At 47.3% G+C, this 23,212-nt stretch overlaps 1 protein-coding gene across 1 annotated transcript in view; it reads left to right on the top strand.

Moving 5' to 3' along the window:
• LOC128780104 (ankyrin repeat domain-containing protein 27) overlaps nucleotides 1-23,212 on the top strand; it is a 68,433-nt gene that overhangs the window by 27,558 nt on the left and 17,663 nt on the right. The window contains exons 13-22 of the mRNA XM_053917839.1: nucleotides 2,111-2,203; nucleotides 3,288-3,415; nucleotides 3,985-4,067; nucleotides 4,922-5,037; nucleotides 5,456-5,548; nucleotides 6,708-6,905; nucleotides 9,178-9,237; nucleotides 14,343-14,462; nucleotides 16,392-16,436; nucleotides 18,503-18,625. Coding sequence (XP_053773814.1) covers nucleotides 2,111-2,203; nucleotides 3,288-3,415; nucleotides 3,985-4,067; nucleotides 4,922-5,037; nucleotides 5,456-5,548; nucleotides 6,708-6,905; nucleotides 9,178-9,237; nucleotides 14,343-14,462; nucleotides 16,392-16,436; nucleotides 18,503-18,625 — 1,059 coding nt within the window. The remainder of the gene's footprint in view (nucleotides 1-2,110; nucleotides 2,204-3,287; nucleotides 3,416-3,984; nucleotides 4,068-4,921; nucleotides 5,038-5,455; nucleotides 5,549-6,707; nucleotides 6,906-9,177; nucleotides 9,238-14,342; nucleotides 14,463-16,391; nucleotides 16,437-18,502; nucleotides 18,626-23,212) is intronic.

Consider the following 23,212-nt stretch of genomic DNA (forward strand, 5'->3'; position numbering starts at 1 on the left):
TCCAGTGCACAGGTATCTGCAGAATCAGTTGCCGCTCACTTCCATAGTAAGGGAGTAAGATTTCCTCGTTTGAAAATCATCTTGTGTGAGGTTCTAGCAATGTGGGTTTGGGTTTTTTCTTATGTAATCAAAATTAAATCTTTTATTTTTCTTTCAATTTTACTTTGTATTAGTTTCAGGTATACAGCATGGTGGTTAGATAGTCATAAACCTTAAATAGCGCTCCCCTTGATGTATCTCCAGTACCCAACTCTCACTCTGCAGTTATGACAATATTAGTGACTGCATTCCCTGTGCTGTACTTTACATCCCGTGACTTTTGTAACTACCAATTTGTACTTCTCAGTCCCTTAACCTCTTTCACCCAGTCCCCCAACCCCTCTGGCAACCACCAGTCCGCTCTCTGTCTGTTTCAGTTTCATTTTTTCCTTTATTTTGTTCTTTAGATTTCACATGTGAGTGAAACCCTATTGGTACTGTGCCCATCAGTAGATGAGTGGATGAAAAAGCTGTTGTTCATGTATACAATGGAATATTACTTGGCCATAAAAGACAATGAGATCTTACTATTTGCAACAGCACAGGTGGACCCAGAGGGTATTATGCTCAGTGAAATAAGGCAGCCTAGGAATGTGTTGTTCCCAAGGTGCCTGCAGTGGTTTTCTGTGATGGCCCTGCCCTTCTGGTTCTTTCCCTCTCATTGGTCTGAGAGGGCACCCTCTTCCTGGCCCTGCCACCCTGCAGAAGAAGGTTGCCTAATGCTCCTTGGTGGGGCCGATAGTGCCCTTGCCAACTGGAGGGAAGTGTCCACCTCTTAGAGGTGCTCCTGTCCTCTTACTGTCCCCACACTACACCATGGCTCTTCTGCTTTATTTTCCAAGTAGTCAAGGAGGCCAACACTTCAGCCAGAGTATGAGGAGGTGGCTGACAAAACAGTATCAGCAGAATGTCCACACCTACTTGGACTTCAGAAAATACTCCAAGTGGAACTGGGGGAGTGTTGGAGGAGAGGCCCCTCTTGTGCTGGTGTTGATTTGAGTCTAGCACTTCCATTTGAGGTTGGGCAAGTCTGTTTGTTTCTCTCAGACTCTGTGCATCTTCCTGTGTACGCTGGGGAGAATGTGGTATATTTCACCCCTTCCTAGGTGGTCATGAGAATCAATTGGAATATTTGGAAGGGCTTTTTGAATTGCGAAGTGATACCAGTGTCCTTAGGTGCTTTTCTAGTAGCCCTACATCTGGGTGCCTTTGTCTCCTGGTCCTCTGGAGCATTCTGCACGGATGTGCAGGGAAGTATGGAACACAGCCCAGGGTACTCCCCTAGTCAGGGTGCCTGAGCCTGGTCCAAAGTAAAAGTGTTTTCTGCCTTTCTGGATGGGAGGTGGTTAGTCCCATCAGATAATGTGACAAGGTGTGTGTCATCCTCACGGCTTGCTGAGGAGCCCGTCCCTTGTGTCTTAAGTGGGTCAGGCCCGAGAGATGCTCTTCACCTTGTTGACAGAGCAGGTATTGTGGCTTCCTTGTCCCTTGTAATGCCCGCGTCAGAAGTCCATCTGCGGTGTTGCCTCTGCCTGAGCTGCTGACAGCTTTCTTCTCAGAAGTGTAGTTCCCTGTAGAGATGTTTGAGGCCACTGCTATGTGTTAGTGTCATTTGTTTTCTGGGGAAAGAGCCCAAGAGTGTCTCTAAAATCAATAAAGTCATCCTTGGGTGAGGACTTTTTAAAATGGCAGGGGAATGGGACGTGTAGGGTAGGACAACGTTTGAGAGGAGAAGGAGGCCAGGACAGCTCAGGTTTCCATCTGGAAGGTGACGGGGTGAGCATACAACATCCCACACTCTGAGACAGCACATTCCACACACACACACAGGCTGTGTGCCGCCGCTGTCCCAGATCCCCTCTGGGAAACGGTCCTCAGAGTGAGAGAGCTAGAAAGCCCTTCGTCCAGCCTGATGAGGGTCAGCTGCCTGGCTCGGTGAGAGGGGGAGCGAGGCACTGCTGACCCCATTCTAGGGAAATGGCAAGGATTGTTCTGGGGTCCTCTCTTTTGAAGGATCTGCACTGACATTTTGTCACACGTGACAAACAGACTTACTGGGTTTTTCCTGCAGGAGTCTGAGGGATTTGGTGACAGGCTGTTCCTTAAGCAGAGAATGAGCTTACTATCTCAGATGACTTCAACTCCCATTGACTGCCTCTTTAAGGTAAGACAGCAGGAGGACAGAACATAAGTCTCTGTGAGGAGCACCCCACTGTGCAGCATCTCTACAGAGCCTACAGGCCGTCTACGTTGCTAAACACTGAAGTTCACCTGCTGCCAGGAGTGGAGGGCAGGGATGCCGAGGAGTCACAGGCGGCGTCCGTGCGTGTCCTCATCCCCAGGGCTTGTGCTGTGCTGTAGCAGCTCTGGACGGCTCACTGAAGGCCCTGGGCCTCCACGCGTGGAACCCTCTGCCCAACTGTCCTCCCTTATCCATTTGGCAAAACATAGTTTGTCTTTAGGCCAGCTCAGGGGCACTTTATTGGTGGTGCCTGGAGCGCAGAGGCCTCTTCTCAGCTCCAGGAGCCCCCCCATTGCAGGTGTCTGGGAGTGCATCGCCCAGCGGCGCTTTGATTGTACGGCAGCACGTGCACACACTCTCTGTCAGATCTCCGCTGGGAGGCTGCCCTGCCGGGCGGTCAGCAAGGCCTGGTTGAGGGCGAATCTCCTCAAGAGGCCACCAGCAACGGAGTGGGTTCCGTGGAGGCCCAGAGCGCCCCCTGGGACATGGGCTCCTGCTCCCCAGAACATCTCATTCCCTGGAGGAATCTCCAGGAATCGCAGGGGTGAGCCCTGCGGCTTTGGTTGTGATGGGGTCACCTGCTAGTTGCAGCTGTTGCCTCCCCACCAAACCGAGGCTCTGTCAGATACCAGAGGCCAGGACGAAGGCCTGTTCTACTGAGGTGTCAAATCCACACTGAATTTCTGGATGTATTGCCTCCCTACTCCTGCTGCTTTGGGAATTTTGTCATGTTGTTGCTTTTTAATTATGGGAATTTTCTTACATTTGCTTACAAAAGAGTGGTGTAATGAACAAACCCCAGATAGCCATCTCCCAATCTTAGTTTGTCCCTTTCCCACCCACTTTCCCCATCCGTCCCGATTATTTTGAAACAAATCCCAGAGAGCAAATCAATTCATCATTGCATGCATACATAAGTGTTTTCTGCAAGGACACTCAAAAAATTCACAGCTCAAAAAGCAAATAATTTCTTAATACTGATATTATCTTTGATGGCACTTTCCAGCACATCGCTTCAGGTAACCAAAAGGAAGTGGAAAGACTTCTGAGCCAAGAAGACCAAGATAAAGATGCCATCCAAAAAATGTGCCACCCTCTTTGCTTCTGCGATGACTGCGAGAAACTTGTCTCCAGGTAAGAGGCTCCCTGTGGCAGCTTGGTACACCAGGAAGTGGGATACTCAGGGCCTTGGCGGAACTCTTCTACCTCTTTCCCATGCGATTTTGAATGAGGCCCTTATCTTAGCTGCTCTCAGCTTTCTCTTCTGTAAAGTGGGGACACTCATCTCTGCCTTTTGGAGCATCAGATGGAATAAAATCCTTGGCAAGCTGTTGGGCTTGATACCAGGGTAGGCAGATAGAGAGCCTGTGCCAGCCTCAGCAAGTGAGCTTAGGATGGGAGAATTGTCAGCTTCTCCCAGTAACCTTTTTGGTTTCCCCTTAACCTCGTCAGGCTATTTTGCTGGGTGTCAAGGCCTAGAGGGTGAGGCGGCGGCGAGGCGTGCTGAAACTAGATGCTGAGTTCCCCACCCTGTGAGCAGGGACTGGGTTATTTCTGGGACATACAGGAGAGACCCAGCCTGGACCACACTCAGAGACCTCTCTTGCAGTCCCAAGACCCTGGCATGGCTAGCTTGTCAGGAGGAGGAGGCTTTGGCATGCCATTCCTAGGGTGTCTTTTTCTGTGTTTTTTCTCTACTTTAGGAGGCTGAATGATCCCTCAGTTGTCACTCCATTCTCCAGAGATGACAGGGGTCACACCCCACTCCATGTGGCTGCCCTCTGTGGTATGTGGTCTTGGGCTGGCCTGTTGTGGGTGTCACGGCAAACGGATGGAGCCAAGGATGGCCCAGTAGAGGCCTGAGGCCTGGCTGACGGGTGTGGTGGAGTTGGGGAGGTGGAAGGGACTACATTGCAGGCCCACCCCCAGGGGCTTTGCTGGAACAGAAGAAGAGCAGATGGTGTGGGGACCTCCCTGTGCTGCTCCGGGGCCGACAGAGCACTCACCCACACTCTCACTGTGTGGGCACCTGCTGCTGCCCTGGGCTGGTGCTCTGGGGAGGGAAGACTTGAATCCAGCTATGTGAGAATGGTCTTAGAATTGGGGTTCTCATATCCCGCTTAAAAAAAAATAACTTTACTGTCTTTTAAAGAGCACAAAACAGAAAACACAAACTTCTCCAGTATCACCCACCACCCTTCTGCCCCCCAGAGATATAATTTTGATTTACACATATCTGGAATTTCCCCATCTGTGTATATGAATATAAAGTATGTGATACTGTGGAGGCCATTCTGTTTATATTGTGCTTTTTGCAGAACAGTTCTGTCAGTATTTTTTTAATGGCTGCACAGTATTCCTTCTTATGAACCGATGAATCGTGGAATCTTCTGTGGGCGTCTAAGCCTCTTCTCTACCACCTTCTGTTGCTGAGAAGTCCCCTGTAAAAGCCACCCTGAAGTGCCCAGAACCTGCAGAGTCTGACTTGACCTTAGCTCTGGTTTCTCTTAAGCGGAAGAGGGCACCCTGGCATCTCTAATGCCAGGGAATAAGAGAGTAAAATATTGCTCTGGCTCCACACTTAGGCTTTGAAAAGCCTCTTCTCTTTCCTTCTCCATGTGAAGTCCTTCTATTCTGTAGGACAGGCATCCCTCATCGACCTCCTGGTTTCCAGAGGTGCTGTGGTGAACGCCGTGGACTACCACGGGTCGACGCCGCTCCATCTTGCATGTCAGAAGGGCTATCAGAGCGTGACGGTGAGCAGGGGGCGACAGGGCCACCCCACACACATGTGCGGGTGAGCCGGACTCTGGCTTTCTGGTCGTGCTGGCTGCTCCCCTCTGTCCCACCGTGGCTGTGCTGTGGCCACGCAGGAGGGGCTGCGAGTCTGAGGCCCTTCTACCCCTGGACAGAACTGTGAGGTCTAGATTCAAAGTGTCCTGATTATCTGGGGGTGGAGAGGTGGGGCTGTGGACTTTTTTTCTTTAATCTCTTAACTTTTTGTAAGGAAGGATAAGCATAACAATATCATTTAACTGTAGATTAGTTAAATAAGTTTGCACATGGAAACAAGTGGCCTCCCCCTTAAGAGACTGCAGGCCGGGCTTCCCGAGGAAGCATGTGCCTGCCCTTGTGGCCTCGCTGCTGCTCATCCGCTTTCTCCTCCCCTGGAAGCTGCTGCTACTGCACTACAAGGCCAGTGCCGACGCGCAGGACAACAGCGGCAGCACCCCGCTCCACCTGGCCTGCACCCAAGGCCATGAAGATGTAAGTGGTGCTGCTGCCCCTGGCTGTGTTTGCCCTTTACGACTCGTGAACGGATGTGACTTTCTAGTGGTTTAGTGTAGCATTCTGTGTTGATAATTATTGGAAGATTTTGTGTGTGATTTGTTTAATTTAAAAATTTTAAGTTTATTACAGATGCTATGTTGAAGGAACGAACCTGAAACTTTATTGCCCATTATAGTATTGTAAAATTAAGTTGTTCTCACTCATCCCTGCTACCTTTGTTTATATTCAGCTTTACCTTTTACTTTTTTATAGTACTCTCAAGGACTTTTATAATTTGTTTTTACTTCACATTTAACAGTGTGTCATTTTCCCTAACCATTCCCTCTCACCATTCTCCTCCTAGTAACACACAGATTTAGACACACTTAGGGTTGATCCTGGGTTAGGTGGGTGACATGCAAAAACGAGACGCTCCCTTAAACACCCTACACGTCTGTATGCAGCTCACTTTCCTAAGTCAACAACGCACTATGGAAATTCTCTTGGTCAGTAAATGCAGATCCAGCCCCCTCTTTAATCACTACAGTGATCAGTTCTGTGCGTTGTGGCAGTGTTCCTAAGACGCCCTTTGGTTCCGTGAGTTGTGCCAACACCTGTGAAGTGTGGTCCACCAGGGCAGCTCATGGGGCACTCTGGCCATGTTTTATTGGAGGCCGGACATATAAACACCCTTTGCCTGTCATGAACCAAATCCCAGACTCCCAGAGGAAAGCAGGTGTTCAGCATGAACCACGTTGTCATACAAATAGGTCAGGCACAGTGAGTCCCCTTATCAGGTAGGGGACTGTGGACATACCCCCAAATCCAGGCTCCCAAGGAATATTGCAAGTCAGGGGCCAACCCTGCAATCAGGCCTTTCAGGGGATTGCGGTCTCCAGCCTGCCATGGTAATTCCTTTCTGTGCATGGATACGCCACAATTTTTTCAGCCGTTTCTTACAGATGGGCAGTTGAGTTCTTTTGGAAAAGTGATGTGTCCTGATCAGGTAACCTGGCACACTTGGGTTCTAACTCTCCGCTACTGCACAGCTGCATGGTCAGTGCAGCCTGGATTGAACTGGGACCTGGGGAGCACCCAGACATTGCCCGAGGCTCAGCACGTGAGTTAACTGTGGCATTTCCCAATTTCTTTGCAGTGTGTGAAGGCTTTGGTCTACTATGACGTGCAGTCCTGCAGGCTCAATATTGGTAATGAGAAAGGAGACACTCCCCTACACATAGCTGCACGCTGGGGTTACCAAGGCATCATAGAGACATTGCTACAAAATGGAGCATCCACAGAGATCCAGAACAGACTGAAAGAAACTCCCCTCAAGTGTGCATTAAACTCAAAGGTAGATCTTTTTTTTTAATCTTGGAGAAGTAATATAACTTTAAAAGAAAATCAGTGTCACCCTGGCCGGTGTGGCTCGATTGATTGGCCATCCTCCCACAAACCAAAAGGTCACTGGTTCAATTCCCGGTCAGGGCACATGCCTGAGTTGCAGGTTCAGTCCTCAGTTGGGGTGCATATAAAGGCAGCCAGATGATGTTTCTCTCCCTCTCTTTCTCCCTCCTTCCCCCTGTCTTTAAAATAAAAATAAATAAAAACATAAAAATCAGTATCCACAGATTCAGCCTTCGCGATGCTAGACAAGTTGCATTAGTGCCAGAGGGCAGAACTTGGCCTGTACCCTCTCTGCTGAGTTTGGAACCTGGTTGTTAATGGGTTTTATTTACTTATATTATTCTGAGTTTTTCTTTGTGTTGTTCTGACAGCTACTCCCAGCACTTTGCCCAGCCTCTGCGTGCTGTTGGTTTGTGAGCAAATGCAGTGGGTGGACACCGGACAGTAGCTCTGACCGAAAGCAGGGAAAGGGAATGGGACACGGAGGCAGTGAGGGCCAGAGGTCTGCTGTCCTGTGACTTCCTCCTCAGCTCCTAAAATACTTATCCTAATCTGCCCAATTTTGAACATTTCCTTCATAAGTGATTTGTTAATGAACTACTCATCCTTTCCTGGGAGTAATTTCTGGGAACCTGTAGTTTTTGGCAACATGTGAAAGTGCTGACTTCATGACTGGGTGGGGAGTGGGAGGCTGAAAGAGACCAGTTGTCTGTACCGCATCTCCCCGCAGGCTGAAGGTGTGCCTTCAGAAAAGCGTGTTTGGCCAGCTGGCCAGAGGAAGCACAGAGCCGTATGCAGGGAAGTCCCAGGGCATCAGGCTGATTGTCTGAACATCATTGATCGTGGCTCACATAAATGATTCCATTTTAATACAAGTCTCCAGTTGTCTCCCTCTGCACAGGCCCTCTCCCTGCCTCTTGATGTTTCACCAGATTTCCTTTACAGATTCCGACTCTCTGCTAGGGAGGTCTTTCAATTGTTCATGCCATCTTCTAGGATAGCACAGCCTTTGAAATTATTTCATTGAGGTATTAACATAAAAAAATACATATTTAATGTACAGACATACCTTGGAGATACCGCAGGCTCAGTTCCAGACCACCACAAGAAAGTGAGTCATACTTTTTTTGCGGGTGGAGGATCTTGCCTTCAATTTGTAAGAAACACAACATCTGTGAAGTATAGTAAAGCAAAACACAATAAAATGAAGTACGCCTATATACAACTTGATGAGTTTGAAGATAAGTACACACCTGTGAGACCATCACCACAATGTAAGCTATAAACGCATCTATCACTGCCCTGACAGGTGTGGCTCAGTGTGTTGGTCATTGTCCTGCACGGCGAAAGATCGACAGTTTGATTCCCAGTCAGGGCACATGCCTGGGTTGTGGGCCAGGTCCCCAGTAGGGGGCGCCTGAGAGGCAACCACACATTGATATTTCTCTTTCTCCCTCCCTTCCCTTCTCTAAAAATAAATAAATAAAATATTTAAATAAATAAAATAAAATATTTTAAAAGTATATATCCATCACCTTGAAAAGTTTCCTCTAATCTTCTTTATTACTATGTTTCTATGTGTGACAAGAACACTTAAGATCTGCGATAGCAGTTTTAGAAGGTGAAATCCCTGCTCCTGACCCCAGAGGGCGCTGAACCACACTTCTTGTGCACCCACAGGGTCTCTGCTTTGTAGCAGCCACAGCTGATGGGACTAGGTGGTGCTGCCTGTGGCCTGAGATGCCCAGGAGGAGTTGAGGACTCCTCTGCCCCTATATCTTCTACCAAAGGCCCCTTCCCAAGGGAGGTCTGCAAAGGGAAGGAGATAGCTGCCTGCTTGGGTCTGCTCTGGGCTGCTCGTGGATGCCAGTGAAAAGGCCACACTTCATCTCCGTGGACGAATAGCCCCAGGGCTGGACAAGGCAGCCTTTGAGGCCCTTCTGTGTCTGGGCTTCTCTTGACCTCTAAGCCCATTCATAGGAAACACCAGCTGCTCCTTTCAAGCAGCAGGAGTAATGGTGTGGCAGAAGGAAGCCCAGACTTAATCATTGTAATCTGTGTAAGCGCCCCCCAGGTCCAGGCCCTGGTTCCTCTGTCTCTCCCAGGGGGTGGCTGAGCTGCCTGGCCTTCCGAGGAGATGGGCAGTCACTGGGGTGTTACAGATGATGAAGCTTTGGGGACCCATCTCATTCTGTACTTTGTCTCCTTGGTCCCCCTAGATTCTGTCTATAATGGAAGCCCACCATCTATCCTTTGAAAGGAGGCAACAATCTTCGGAGGTAAGTGACGCGGATCGCGGCCCGCAAGATCTGCTGTTGAGGTTTCAGTATTCAAGCACACATACACACGGACTATAGAAATCCGGTGGGGGAAAAGGGGCTATGTGGCCACTCTCCAAGTTAGAGAGAGACCCCTTCACCCCCGACTGGACAGGCTTTATTGTTTTTCTAGGCCTCCTACATCAAACATGGTCCTCATTTATTATTCATAGGTTTCTTTGGGGTGGTTATCTTTGCAGACACAGGAGAGGATGTCGCTGAGTACATCAAAGGGGGATATTTGCAATGTAAAAGGAGAAATGGTCGAAAAGGCTTTGTCCCATACCTGGGGGGTTTGCCCAGATTCTGGGAAGATAAGGATACTCAGTAAACATTTGCTTCCTCAATTCAGGGTGAGGGAGTTTTTTAGCAAGAGCAAGTCTCATAGCAGTCTAAGTACAATGCAGGCCTGATTTCCCACTGGAGAACTTATCCATGAACGTGGGTCCTGCCCGCCAACTTCGCTCCCCACTGGTTTTCCAAGTGGGGGCTGAGCCACATTTCCCACGCTTGGAACGGTTCCCCACATCTCCCCCCTTGTTTTTATTTAGGACTGCTATAGGTTCCACAAAGCTTGCTACTTGCTGGTCTCTCACACGACCCTGGGAAAATAGCTTGTAAATGCCGCGCAGTACACAGAGCATTATTATAATCAGTAAGCAACCAGTGGCTCCAAAGACCCACCTTCTCAGATTAAGTCCATCAAACCAATTTTTTGGGTTTAGCCAGTCGAGATTGTCACGGAGGGTTTGGAAAACCTCTTGCTTAGTTAGGTGTTGAATGTCCTGTAGCTGCTGATGTAGTTCTAGTTGTAATTTATCAATTTGTCCTTTTAAATTGGTAGAAAAAGTCCCTCTAGGTGATGCTGAATATCACTCCAGGAGTACTGGATGGAATTGCACTTTAGGGTGGGTGATGCGCAGCTTGGAGAATCCTGGATCGGAAGAGTCCAATGGGGTGGAAGTGGGTCTCTGCCAGGGAAGCCTTTTCTGATATAGCTTCACCCTCTTCAATGCAGCTCCAAAGGTCCTTCTGGAGAGAAAAAACAAGCATACCCTCTTCCCCAAGTTAATAGAGCAACTGGGCCTTCCCATTTTCCTCCCCTAATGGGTCTTTGTATGAGACCAAGGGGTGTGGGACTGCAGGCCTGTTTTGCCCAAGGCATTTGTCTATGGGTAACTTTAAATTATCATCACAACTTAAAAAATTGTAGGTATATATTGCCAGCACGGTTAAAAATCTGAGGGGTAGTGAGTAACTTCTGTTTGCCAAATTATTTGAGGTCGCAAACCTCTGGGGTTAGCACAGAGAACAGAGTGATGTGTATTCCCCAGAGTGAGGAGGTCCCTGCCCCAGGAATTAAGTGGGGCAGGGAGGAAGTAAGGCTAAATTCATCCAACTTGCCCTTTGGACCAAAACATTTAAGAGACTACACACCTTTCCAGGGTTGAGAAATGTCCCCATTCCAGTTATAGAAATGTAAACGTTATAGAAATCCCTTTTTCAAAACTAAACACGCTGGGGCCTCCCCTTGGAGAGGCGCAAACTGTGCCTCAGCTGCTAGGCGCCCAAGGAGGCTGGGTGCTGCGGGGAACCGCAGCCCCGGGCGCCCCAGCAGGTCCTGATCACAACAGCGCTGGGTGCGGGGAAACGGAGGCTAATGGGGACCAATGTCTCCTCCATCCCCGCCCGTCCTTGGCAGAAAAAACCTGGCCGCGAAGCTCTGGGAGCATGCGCGCGCTGACGCCAAGGCCTATAATGCTTTTCCCGGGCTACGACTAGTTCCGCTGAGGTGACATAGAGGTAAACTTGCTTTAGCTCTTCTTGAGAGGCTGTAGCAATTACGGTGTCATCCATGCAATGATAAATTACACTTTGAGGAAACTGAGTCCGTACTGGCTAAACAGGCTGAAGAACAAAATGTTAGCGGATGGTAGGGCTTTCCACTGAAACCTCTCTAATGGTTGACAATTGTTAAGTACTGGGACTGAGAAGGCAAATCTCTTGCAGTTCCTTTCTGCTAGGGGAATGATAAACAGTCCCTTAACTTTTTCCTATTACTTTTCCTGTTTAATCCCAGAGGTCTGATTCTCTGATTCTCACCCTCCTTGGAGGACTCCAAGTGGTGACAGAAAAATAGCCTGTTTTAAAAGTGCCCCTTTTTCATTTTTATTTTGAAACAGTAAAACGTGGGGCTCAAACCCACAACTCTGGGATTAAGAGTCCCATGCTGTACCGACCAAGCTAGCCGGGCGCCTGGGTGAAGGCCAGAAATCCTAACCACTGGACCATGTGGGAAAGACAGGGGTGGAGGTGCTTTGCTTAAAATACGTTTTAGAAAAGAGCGCCAGGAGCCTTTTGTGACTTAATTAACTAATCGTTCCTTCCGGGAGAATAGCCAGTTCTTCCCCAAGGAAATGATCAGTGTTTACAGGTACTGAGTTAAAAATTGGTGTGTATTCTTCCGTGGAGAAGGGCTAGTTCTCCCCGGGAGGCAGCACACCTATATTTCATTTTTACAATAAAAGGTCACGGCTCCGGCCTAAACAAGGAGGATTCTTAATATTTCTTTAATACGTCACACACACCCCCATTCCACTTGTAACATGCTTTAGATTGACAAATTGCTGAACACATTCCTAACCTTCAGAGCCAGTCTTTTCTCCACTGGCAAATACATTTATTTATTTATTTTAAACAATCTAAATTCTTTCTGAGTAGAATCTTTATGATGTAACAACATTAGAGATCTCATTCTGTTTACCAGAGGTTTAGGAAAATATTTTGAGATTGAGCTATTCAAGAACAAAAATAAAATTCAAGCAAACCAGTATTTTCAAATTAAATCCTCTAAGGGAGGGAGGGAGACACTAGCCTTAGAATCTTACCTCACACCACCTGTTATTTCCACTCCTGCCCAACTTGTTCCTAAGTAAGTTTAAAGATCCCTTATTAGGGAGACATTCAGCAGCCTTAAATAGCTGCTGAATTAGCTTAAAACATTGCTCTTGTTCCTTAGAGAGCCTGTTCCCACTTTTAAAGAAATTCCTTAACAATTAAAAAAATCTTTTCTGAAATTCCTCCCGCCGCAAACGCGGTGTTTATAAAACCAGTGTCAGTCTTGCTTTTTACTCCGCCGGTGGGGCTGTAGGCAGAACTTTCATAGCTGATTCTTCTACTACATTATACGTAACTTCCTCCTCTGAGCTAGACTCCTTGTCCTCCTCTGTAACTAGCTCCTGTTTCTTAGCCCACATGGGCATGAGGGCAGTCTTGACTAGGCCCCAAGTTATTAGGTCTTGGGATCCGATAGAAACACCATTGTCCTGTAAAGATTTTAACTTATCGCCTGCTTCTTCCCAAACCTCGATATCTAAGTTTCCTTTGTCAGGAAAAGCAGGGTAATATTCCTTTATAGTTCGTAAAAGCTGAATGAGATGCTGCTCCTTTACCTTACAACCCGCTCCCTGGAGAAGCTGCTGTAACACTCGCAGGTATACCTCCTGCTCTAGATAAACCAGAGCCCATTCTTGCTAGTAAAAAGGCTTTTAACTTTCGATTCTTGTCCCCTCAGATCACGTCACTTATGCTGAACCCTAACTAGTTAACTGTTAAGGGATAGAGTGTGGGTCGAAATGTGCTGTTGGTGAAAGACCGTCAGGGAGAGGAGCACCGGACTTTCCGAGTGCCCTAACCCTGCTTATGGGTCTCGGGTACTCCCCAAGCGTTTAGAACCGCGAGGAAGGGGCTTCCCTAGATGAATCAGAAGTTAGATTAGGTGATGTTGGAGGTCCCTGTAAGGCCCCTGCACGTCTCGGGAATTGATCCCAGACACCCTCGCAAGGTCCCGACTCACGTGGGAACACCTGATTTCTCAGGCCGAGGGGAGGAAGTGCCTTTTGTCTTCGGAGCTTGGCGAATGCCAAAGGCTCTCATACAAAACCTGTGACTAACGTTAAATTCTTCTGGAAAGCGATCTTCGGAGTCCGGCCGAAACCGAAACCCTCATTTCCTATCCACTTTTCCCTATGCAGGCAGACGGATCGAAAAGGCAAGAATCGAAAGGACCGCAAGAAGCAGCTTGTTTAAAATATCCCTGTAACTAGTTGCTGTTTTTAAAGCTGATTAAAGAAAAAGTCTTTGCTCTTTCTCCCAAGCCTAGACCTAGTTGGGAGAAAGAGCAAGGCTACTGCTTACTGAAGAAAGTGCAGTTGTAAAGCGGTGGCAAGAGAGCGCGACCTTGGAAAGAAACCCCTTTTCCCCTGAATCCAATACACCCTACGGCATAACCGAAAAGCGCTCGGTGCCGTCTGCCCTTACCTGGGCTATTGCGCGCAAATCCCACGAAGTTGGTGTATTGACCACAACTGCGGCTCGGAGCCCTGGGTCCCTGTTCCTGGGCTCCAGTTGATGCAGATCTCGTCCCGCAAGATCTGCTGTTGAGGTTTCAGTATTCAAACACACATACACACGGACTATAGAAATCCGGTGGGGGAAAAGGGGCTACGTGGCCACTCTCCAAGTTAGAGAGAGACCCCTTCACCCCCGACTGGACAGGCTTTATTGTTTTTCTAGGCCTCCTACATCAAACATGGTCCTCATTTATTATTCATAGGTTTCTTTGGGGTGGTTATCTTTGCAGACACAGGAGAGGATGTCGCTGAGTACATCAAAGGGGGATATTTGCAATGTAAAAGGAGAAATGGTCGAAAAGACTTTGTCCCATACCTGGGGGGTCTAGCCCAGATTCTGGGAAGATAAGGATACTCAGTAAACATTTGCTTCCTCAATTCAGGGTGAGGGAGTTAGCAAGAGCAAGTCTCATAGCAGTCTAAGTACAATGCAGGCCTGATTTCCCACTGGAGAACTTATCCATGGACGTGGGTCCTGCCCGCCAACTTCGCTCCCCACTGGTTTTCCAAGTGGGGGCTGAGCCACATTTCCCACGCTTGGAACGGTTCCCCACAGGTAAGTGGATAGGGCTGTCCTCCTTGGCTCTATTCATGACCAGGGCATCCTCACTGGCCCTCACCTGTCTCTTCTCTTGTTGGGCTGCTTTGCTGCAGGTCCCTGTGCCACCCCCTCAGCATTCCATGGACTCCATCAGCCAGGGGTCCTCCACCTCCAGCTTCTCCTCTGTGTCCACCACCTCCAGACAAGAGGAGCCCAAGAAGGACTACCGAGAGGTGAGGCCACCAGGCAAGGGGAGGGTGAAAGGGGGGCTGCATGGCCCTGTGTTATGGCACTGGTTAAAGAGCCAGGGCCTGACGAGAGCCGCCCAGTGGACCAGCTCGCCACGATTGCGACAGCCGCATCTGCAGCGACGGCGGCAGCACCCTGGAGAGGAGCCCAGGGTGTCCTCGCCTTGCTCGCCCTTCACGGTCTGCTCTCTCTGCAGCTCTTTGCTTTGAGGACAGTGGGTGTGTGTGAGGGCAAGAGGAAATTCTGAGAAAAGTACAAGTCACCTTATAGCTCCACTGATGTAAAATCATTTTACAAAGTAAATTTTCTCTGCCCTTGTCTCCCACTCTATAAGCACCCCTGTCAACCTGAGCTGGGTCCTTCCTGGCTTCTTGCAAAGTTTCTGTAGACGTTTACATGCATTCACACATTGTGTTTTGGAAAAGCTGATTTAGAGCCTGTTTTTTTTTTCCCCATTTAATCTGTCTTAGAGTTTGTCCATCACCAGCTTACAGCCATTGCATGGTGTGCCACCTCCTCTCATTCCCCTGCGGAGGGGAACCCTCACTGACTCTACCTGAGACCCCCCCCCATTACCCCGCAAGCTCTGACTTGCTGTTGGAGGACTTGTCAAGCTTAGCTCGATGCAAAAGCATAGCAAAGAAAACCAAGAGACACACTCCAGAGTCTGACAGAGACCTGGGCTCATTCATGGGAGGGACATCCCCCTCATGTACCCTCAGCTGGCAGATAATAAGAACTGAATATAGGCAGTTCTAAAGGGTGGCTGGCTTCCAAGGGAGGGCTTGTGTTTCAAGGTGGCCATCATCTCACTTTGCCACATAAATAGCAATGTCATTTTATAGACCTTAAGTGGTATGGGTTCAGTGCACACTAGCACCTCCTAGGATGTCCTTGTCTGAGCAGTATTAGGGATATCTTTGAAAGATACTGAATCAAGCTCTGCGTGGTGTGGCTCAGTTGGTTAGAGCATCGTCCCATACACCAAAAGGCTGGGGATGCGATTCCTGGTCAGGGTACATACCTAGGTTGTGGGTTCAGTCCTTAGTTGGGACGCATATGGGAGGCAACCAATTGATGTTTTTCTCTCTCTCTTTCTCCTCCTCTCCCCCTTCTTCTCTCTCTAAAATCAATAATCACATTTTTAAAAAAATTTTAAAGAAGATACTGAATCAAGACTCCATAAATCAAGAGACAAATGAGCCCTGACTGGTGTGGCTCAGTGGGTTGGTCATCGTCCCACAAACTGAAAGGTTGCTGGTTTGATTCCCAGTCAGGGCACATGCCTGGGTTGCAGGCCAGGTCCCTGGTTGGGGGTGTACAAGAGGCAACCAATCAATGTTTCTCTTTCATATTAATGTTTCTCTCCCTCTTTTTCTTTCTCCCTTCCCCTCTAAAAATAAATAAATACAATCGTTTTTAAAAAGACAAATGAACCCTGGCTGGTGTGGCTCAGTGGATTGAGTGCCGGCTGGTGAACCAGAAGGTTGCCGGTTCGATTCCCATTCAGGGCACATGCCTGGATTGTAGGCCATATCCTCAGCTGGGGGCATGTGAGAGGCAACCATTCAATATTTCTCTCCCTCTTTCTCCCTCCCTTTTCCTCTCTCTAAAAATAAATAAAATCTTAGGGGAAAAAAACAAATGAAAGCTACTAGGCTTTCAGAATGTTGTTTTTATTTTTATTTTTTATTAATTGATTTTAGAGAGAAAGGAAGGGCGGGGGGGGGGGACATGGATTTGTTGTTCCGCTTATTTATGCACTTGTTGGTTGCTTCTTGTGCGCGCCCCGACCTCAACCTCGGCATATCAGGATGGCACTCCAACCAACGGAGCTCCCTGGCCAGGACTTACTGTGTTTATTATTATTTTATTTAAAGTATTTTTCTAACATTCTTTTTCCTTTTATTAAGGTAGAAAAACTTTTAAGAGCAGTTGCTGATGGAGATCTAGAAATGGTGAGTTTGTAGAAGTTCGTTTTTAAAAACTTGCTTTCAATTTAAAGCTGCTGTACTTCTGCTTCTTGTCTGCAGCTCAGTTCGGGGCCATGTGGCTTCCTTGTGCGCACTCTCACACAGAAGATGGTGTATTTAATAATCATTTGGTGATGGCAATGTGATGTTTCTCCCACAAGTAATGAGACAAGTGGACAGAAAGCCACATAATGAGCATGTCCATGCCTCTTAGACATTCATATGTGAGGGTGGTGAGGTGTTGGCAAGAGACCAGCCCACATCGAGGTCACAGAGTGTGGGCTCAAAGCCTGGGCCCACTAGCCAGGAGCAAAGTGAGCAGACGGGGTTGAGGGTAAGGAGGAGGTGGCAGAGGTGCGGGCAGAGTGCAGAGAGTGTTAGTGTGGCCCTGCAGAAGTTGCGGACAGCTGGGACACCTGGGACACCTGAGGCCTGGGGCTCCAAGGAGTCCTGAGCAGGTGTCTGGCCCAGGTGGTGATGACTGATCTGGGGGGACCTGTTGAGGATGACTGGGTGGGAGGGAAGGTGTCTGTGCTGACCCTCACTGTCAAGTAGCAGGGCACCTCTATGATGAGATCACTGGAGGGTCGAGGTTGCCTCCACAAGATCCCCACAGGCAGTTTCCCTGGCCTGCCTTTGGCTTCCTGAAAGGGATTTGTTTTGTCCTCCACTGTAAAAGGACGAGTAAACTAGGTGCTCAGCAAATGAGGAGGTTACAAGAGAGCTTTACCACAATGTGTGTTTCAAGAGTGCTTTCTGCTGATGATCAAGTTTAAGTGGTGGACGAAAATTACGGGGTCTGATTATAACAGCCTCAGAGATAGTGAGATCCGAGTGTGGTCCTTAGTGTGTGAGTCTTTGCCTGGAGGCCACTGTGAATCCACTGTGCCGTCATGTGTCTGCATCTGGCTGACATGGCACCGCTCCTCCCCTGAGAGTGGCCCCAGGAGAACCCAGCATTAAGCAAAGGCGGACGTCATACGGACGTTGTTAGGTGCCCTGAGAGCCATGGTGTGAGCCAGTGGGATAGGCTGTGTGGAGAAGACATTATTACAGTCCCTGTGTTGTGACATGTATGCTCTCTTCTTCCTTCTGTGGGTGGTGAGAGAGCTGAGGTCACTCAGAAGGAGGTTGGCAGACACACTGCCCAGTGCCATGAGGACTAATCTAATCTACATCCAAACTAATATACATATGCAAGACCTTCCAGCGCCATGCCTGGGGCCACCTGCCCCTCTCCCTATTCCCCTGTTCTCAACAAGCGAACCCTTGGTCTCTCTCAGCTAGCCTGGCAGGTGAGGCCCCTCAGTCAAGGCCCTGGTGTTTCCACCCTGACCGGTATCTGTTGTCTGGGAAGCAAAGGGACCTGGAGGAGAGACGCCTTGGGTCAAAGAGGGATCCCTGGAGCCCTGTGTCAGCCCCTGTAGGCACATGCTGACTTCCTCAGTGATTAGGACCAGGCCTAGGTATGCACTTAGATTTTCTTTTCTCAAACTTAACATTCCCGAAACTAGTCTTCACTGGGACATGAATCTGATCTGTTGGGGCTCTTATCCATGCTCTCAGCCGGGGGGGGGGCTAGTGCATGGCAGTGGGAAGGACAGTGGTGTGGGGTTGTAGCCACCGCTTCCTGTCTATGTAGCCCTGAGCACATTATTGGCCTCTGGCACTGAGTTCCCTCCCAGGGGAAAAGGGAGGGGCTGGTTTTTGAAAGTGATTTTATCTCTTTTTAGATAAAAGAGAAGGGACTTGTCAAATGCTCCAGGACCAGGGTTTTAAAGCGGCACCACTTTGGCCCTTTTTTAAGATAGGAAAAAAGAACCTCTAACACCAGCTACAGAAATGGTAGCTTAACCTACCCACCATGAAGAGGGCTTAGAAAGGGTTGATTACCTGTGACCCCTGGACTCTTCGTGAGCAGCAGCTGTCAGAGTGAGAGAGAGGTAGGGTCGGAGGGAGAGAGGGAAAGAGAGATAGATTAAGAAACTGTAGCTTGTAAAGGAGCTAAGATGAGTTTTGAGCCCCGATTTCTCTTTACTCTGCAACACCAGGTGCGTTACCTTTTGGAGTGGACAGAAGAGGACCCGGATGATGTGGACGACGCTGTCGATGCTGCGGATCTTGAATTTTGTCACCCCTTGTGCCAGTGCCCAAAATGTGCTCCAGCTCAAAAGGTTGGGCTTTACTTCTGTTGTTGGAGGTGATGATAGGAGGGAAATTCTCCTTTTCCCCTAGAGAGAGTTGTCTGCTTCTCAGCCAGTCAACATCTGCATGGCTGATGGTGGGTACTCCTGAGGTGTGGTGGGACTCATTAGTTCGGGGGACAGAAGCTGACACTAGTACAGGACCTGGCTTGGGCTGCCAGCTTCCTGAACAGAAGGCCAGTGAGCAGGGACATCCACACATGCTAGTGTTTCACCTGCTCTCTGGGCCCCTGAGCCACAGGCAGGAGTTGACAGATAGACACACCTGAGGGTCTCCGTGAGTGTGGCTGCATTCCCCTGGAGAGACTGTGCTCTAGTTCCATTGCCACGGCCTGTGCCCACGTTGGTACATGTTCTGTGGCAGATGGATCACCTGCACCATCCAGCTTCCCTAACTAGCAACAGCTGAGAAAACCACAGAACAGTGTTATGACCAGGATATCGACATGGATACAATGCTTCCACCTTATTCAGATACCCCCAGTTTTACCTGTGCATGTGTGTGTGTGTGTGTACTTAGTGGTATCTAGTTTTTCACATTTGTAGCTTTGTGTATCCACCAGCACATTCAAGGTACAAAACAGTTCGCTCACCACAGGAAGAATCACTCATGTTGCCCTTTTATAACCACACCTGCCTGCCTCCCTCTGTGACCCCCAGCCCACCATCCACTGATCTGTTCTCCATTTCAAAAGTGTTAAGTAAACACAATCAAATAGTGCATAACCTTTTGGGACTGGCTTCGTTCACAAGCGGGATTCCCAGTTGCTGCCTTAGTTCGCAGTGGGTCCCGTTACTCTCAGGCACCACTCCAGGCGCACATGTGCCCCCTGCCACTTTAACCACTCACTGTTGAAGGACGTGGGGTTGATTCTGGGTGTGGGATGTTACAAATGAAGCTGCTGTGCACATTTGTGTACAAGTTTTTGTGAGAACGTAACATGGTTTTCATTTCTCTAAGGTAAATGCCCCAGAATGTAACTGCTGGCTCATGATAAGTAGATGGTAATTCTATGGTTAGTTTTGCAAAGAACTGACAGACTTTTCCAGAGGGGTTGTACCCTTTTACATTCCCAGCAGCAATGTATGAGTGGTCCAATTTCTCCACATTTTCAGCTGTGTTTGCTGTAGTCACTATTTTTTTTAATTTTGGCCATTCTTGCATTCCCTAATAATGGGTGATGACATCGAGCCTCTTTTCATGTGCTTATTTGCCATCTGTATATGTTCTTTGGTGAATTGTCTGTTCATTTCCTTTGCCCACTTCCTAATTGTTTTTTTTTTTTCTTTACTGTTGAGTTTTAAGAGTTCTTTATGTGTTCTAGATTCATTGTGCTTTTGGTGTTAAGTGTAAGAACTCTGTTTAACTCTAGGTTCCAAAGATTTTCTCCTGTTTTATTTTCCTAAAAGTTTTATAATTTTACATTTAACACTTAAGTCCCTGATGCAGTTTGAGTTCAATTTTGTACAGGGTGTGAGATTTAGGTTGCAGTTTATTTTTTGCCTACGGATGTCCACTCTTCCAGCACCATTTGTTGAAAGGCAGTCCTTCCTCCACCTTCTTGCTTTCTGGACCTCGGTTGGCTGTGTGTGGTGTGGGTCTGTTTCTGAGCGCTCTCTTCTGCTCCAGTGCTCTGCGTGCCTCTCCCTCCGCCAGTGCCACCCCGTCTTGATTGTTGCAGCTGTGTGGTAAGCCTCACTTTCGGGTAAAGTGATTCTTCCTAATTTATTCTTCTTCAAGTTAGGATCGTTTTAGCTATCATTCTAGGGCCTGTGCCTTTCCATATAAATTTTAGAATAAGCTTGTCTCTGTCTACATAAAACCTTGTTAAAATTGGATAGTAATTGCATTAAAACTGTAGATCAATTTGGAGAGAAATAACATCTTTACTATGCTGAGTCTTTAGGCCTTCTTTGATTTCTTCTTCAACATTTTGTGGTTTTCAGCATAGAGATCCTGTCCATGTTTTGTTAAATGTGTACCTAAGTATTTCATTTTCTTTCGAGCAGTTGTAAATAACATTGTATACATAGTGTGCACTCATGTACCAGCTCTCTAACTCATTGTGTGTTCCGTACTGAGAAAATTCATTTGACTTTACAAAATAGATAGAGTGGTGTTATCCTTTAGATTGCAAAATTATACTACCTTATTTAAAAAGCTTCACCGTGAGTTTCTCTAACCTAAGAATACTGAAATGACTATTTTTTATTCACGTGTAGCTTTTCAGCTGCACGGTGATGTGTATACAGGGCTATGCAACTTCTGTTCCGTTCCCATGCTGCTGGATATGCACAGTCCAAACAGTTACTCCCCCTAGGTGGGAGGCTATGAAAGCCAGGGTTAAAAGGGCAGGTGATGTTTCAGAGTATATGATGGGGAGGAATGAAGCCCCCAGGTCCAGTTGTGAGTCTGTGCGGCCAGAGGCGGTTACTGCATCTCCCCGTTGTTCTTTTCTCATTTTTCTGCACTCTGTTCTTCCCCACCCCAGTGCGTTCATTGTACAATAACAAGACACATTACAGTATCTGTTGAATTTATTGGATAAAGCCTTATGTTCCCTGTGCTTTTAAAAACTCTTATCTTTTCTTTTTGTAATTTCTCAAAAAGACATAAAACTAAATTGCTTCATGTCTGTGATTAAATTAAAACTCTCCCCAACCCCATTCTCTGGTGTATTTAGAGTAAAAAATAAACAAAAAAGCCTTTACTGAAGTATCATTTATGTAAAGTAAAGTACAGCAGGTCCTCAAATAATGTCATTTCAACATAATGCTGACGACATGCTGTAGGAACTTAACTCTTCTTTATATCAATTAGCTGATGGTAAAACTGGTTTTGTTATACCTCATTTTGCTTAACATCGCAGAACCTGTCGATGATGGTAAGTGAGGACTTACTGTATATGCATGTGAAGTATACCATTCGGTGAGTTCCTGCAGATGTGTATACCCATGAAGCCATCACCACATCGCCTCTGAGAATTCCCTCCTACTGCTGTGCAGCTCCTCCCTCCCTCCCTCCCCACCTAGGCACAGTTTGTCAGATATGTGTGCTGCAAACATAACCACTGACCTGCTTTGTGTCATACAGACTCACTGGCATTTTCTAGAATTGTATGTGAAAGGAACCATACTGGACACACTTTCAAGTCTGACTTTATTTACTCAGCAGATTGGTTTTGAGATCCATGTTGAATCAGTAGCTTATTTCTTTTTATTGCTGGGTAGCATTTTGTTGAATATACCATAATTTGTTCACCTGGTTGCCTGTTGATGGACTTTTGAGTAGTTTCCTGTTTTTGGCTTTGTGAGTAAAGCTACTGTGAATATTGGTGTACGTCATTGTAAAAATGTGTTCACTTGGGTAAATACCCAGGGACATAATTGCTGGGTCATACAGTTAAGAGTACGCTGAACTTTAGAAAGCAAGCAGCCAGCTTTTCACAGTGATTATAGTGTTTCTGCATCCCAGCAGCCTGTGAGAGTTCTGGTTGCCCGACACCCTGTTAGCTCTCGGTGTTCTGACTTTTTACCTTCAGCCGTCATCCTGGTAAGTGTGCCGTGGTACTGTGTTGTGTTTCGCCCCACTGACTTACTTGTTTTTGACTTTGAGATATAATTCGCATGCAGTAAAAATTCACCCTTTAAATTTAGCTTAGTTTTTTTTAATATATTTTATTGATTATGCTATTACAGTTGTCCCATTTCCCCCCCTTCACGCCACTCCATCCTGCTCACCCGCCTCCATTCACATTCCCCCCCAATAGTTCATGTCCATGGGTCATACATATAAGTTCTTTGGCTTCTACATTTCCTATACTATTCTTACCCTCCTCCTGTCTATTTTCTTCCTACCATTTATGCTACTTATTCTCTGTACCTTTCCCCTCTCTCTCCCCCTCCTAATCCCCTATTGATAACCCTCCATGTGATCTCCATTTCTGTGGTTCTGTTCCTGTTCTGGTGGTTTGCTTAGTTTGCTTTTGTTTTTGTTTTAGGTGTGGTTGTTAATAACTATGAGTTTGCTGTCATTTTTACTGTTCACATTTTTTATCTTCCTTTTCGTAGATAAATCCCTTTAACATTTCATATAGTAAGGGCTTGGTGATGATGAACTCCTTTAACTTGACCTTATCTGAGAAGCACTTTATCTGCCCTTCCATTCTAAATGATAGCTTTGCTGGATACAGTAATCTTGTATGTAGGTCCTTGCCTTTCATGACTTGGAATACTTCTTGCCAGCCCCTTCTTGCCTGTAAGGTCTCTTTGGAGAAATCAGCTGACAGTCTTATGGGAACTCCTTTGTAGGTAACTGTGTCCTTTTATCTTGCTGCTTGTAAGATTCTCTCCTTATTTTTAATCTTGGGTAATGTAATTATGATGTGCCTTGGTGTGTTCCTCCTTGGGTCCAGCTTCTTTGGGACTCTCTGAGCTTCCTGGACTTCCTGGAAGTCTGTTTCCTTTGCCAGACTGGGGAAGTTCTCCTTCATTATTTGTTTACAAATAAGCATTTGTTAACCAAATAAGTTTACAACTTTTTGCCGTTCCTCTTCT

This window comes from Desmodus rotundus, unplaced genomic scaffold (assembly GCF_022682495.2).
Source record: "Desmodus rotundus isolate HL8 unplaced genomic scaffold, HLdesRot8A.1 manual_scaffold_34, whole genome shotgun sequence".
NCBI classification, from domain to species: domain Eukaryota; kingdom Metazoa; phylum Chordata; class Mammalia; order Chiroptera; family Phyllostomidae; genus Desmodus; species Desmodus rotundus.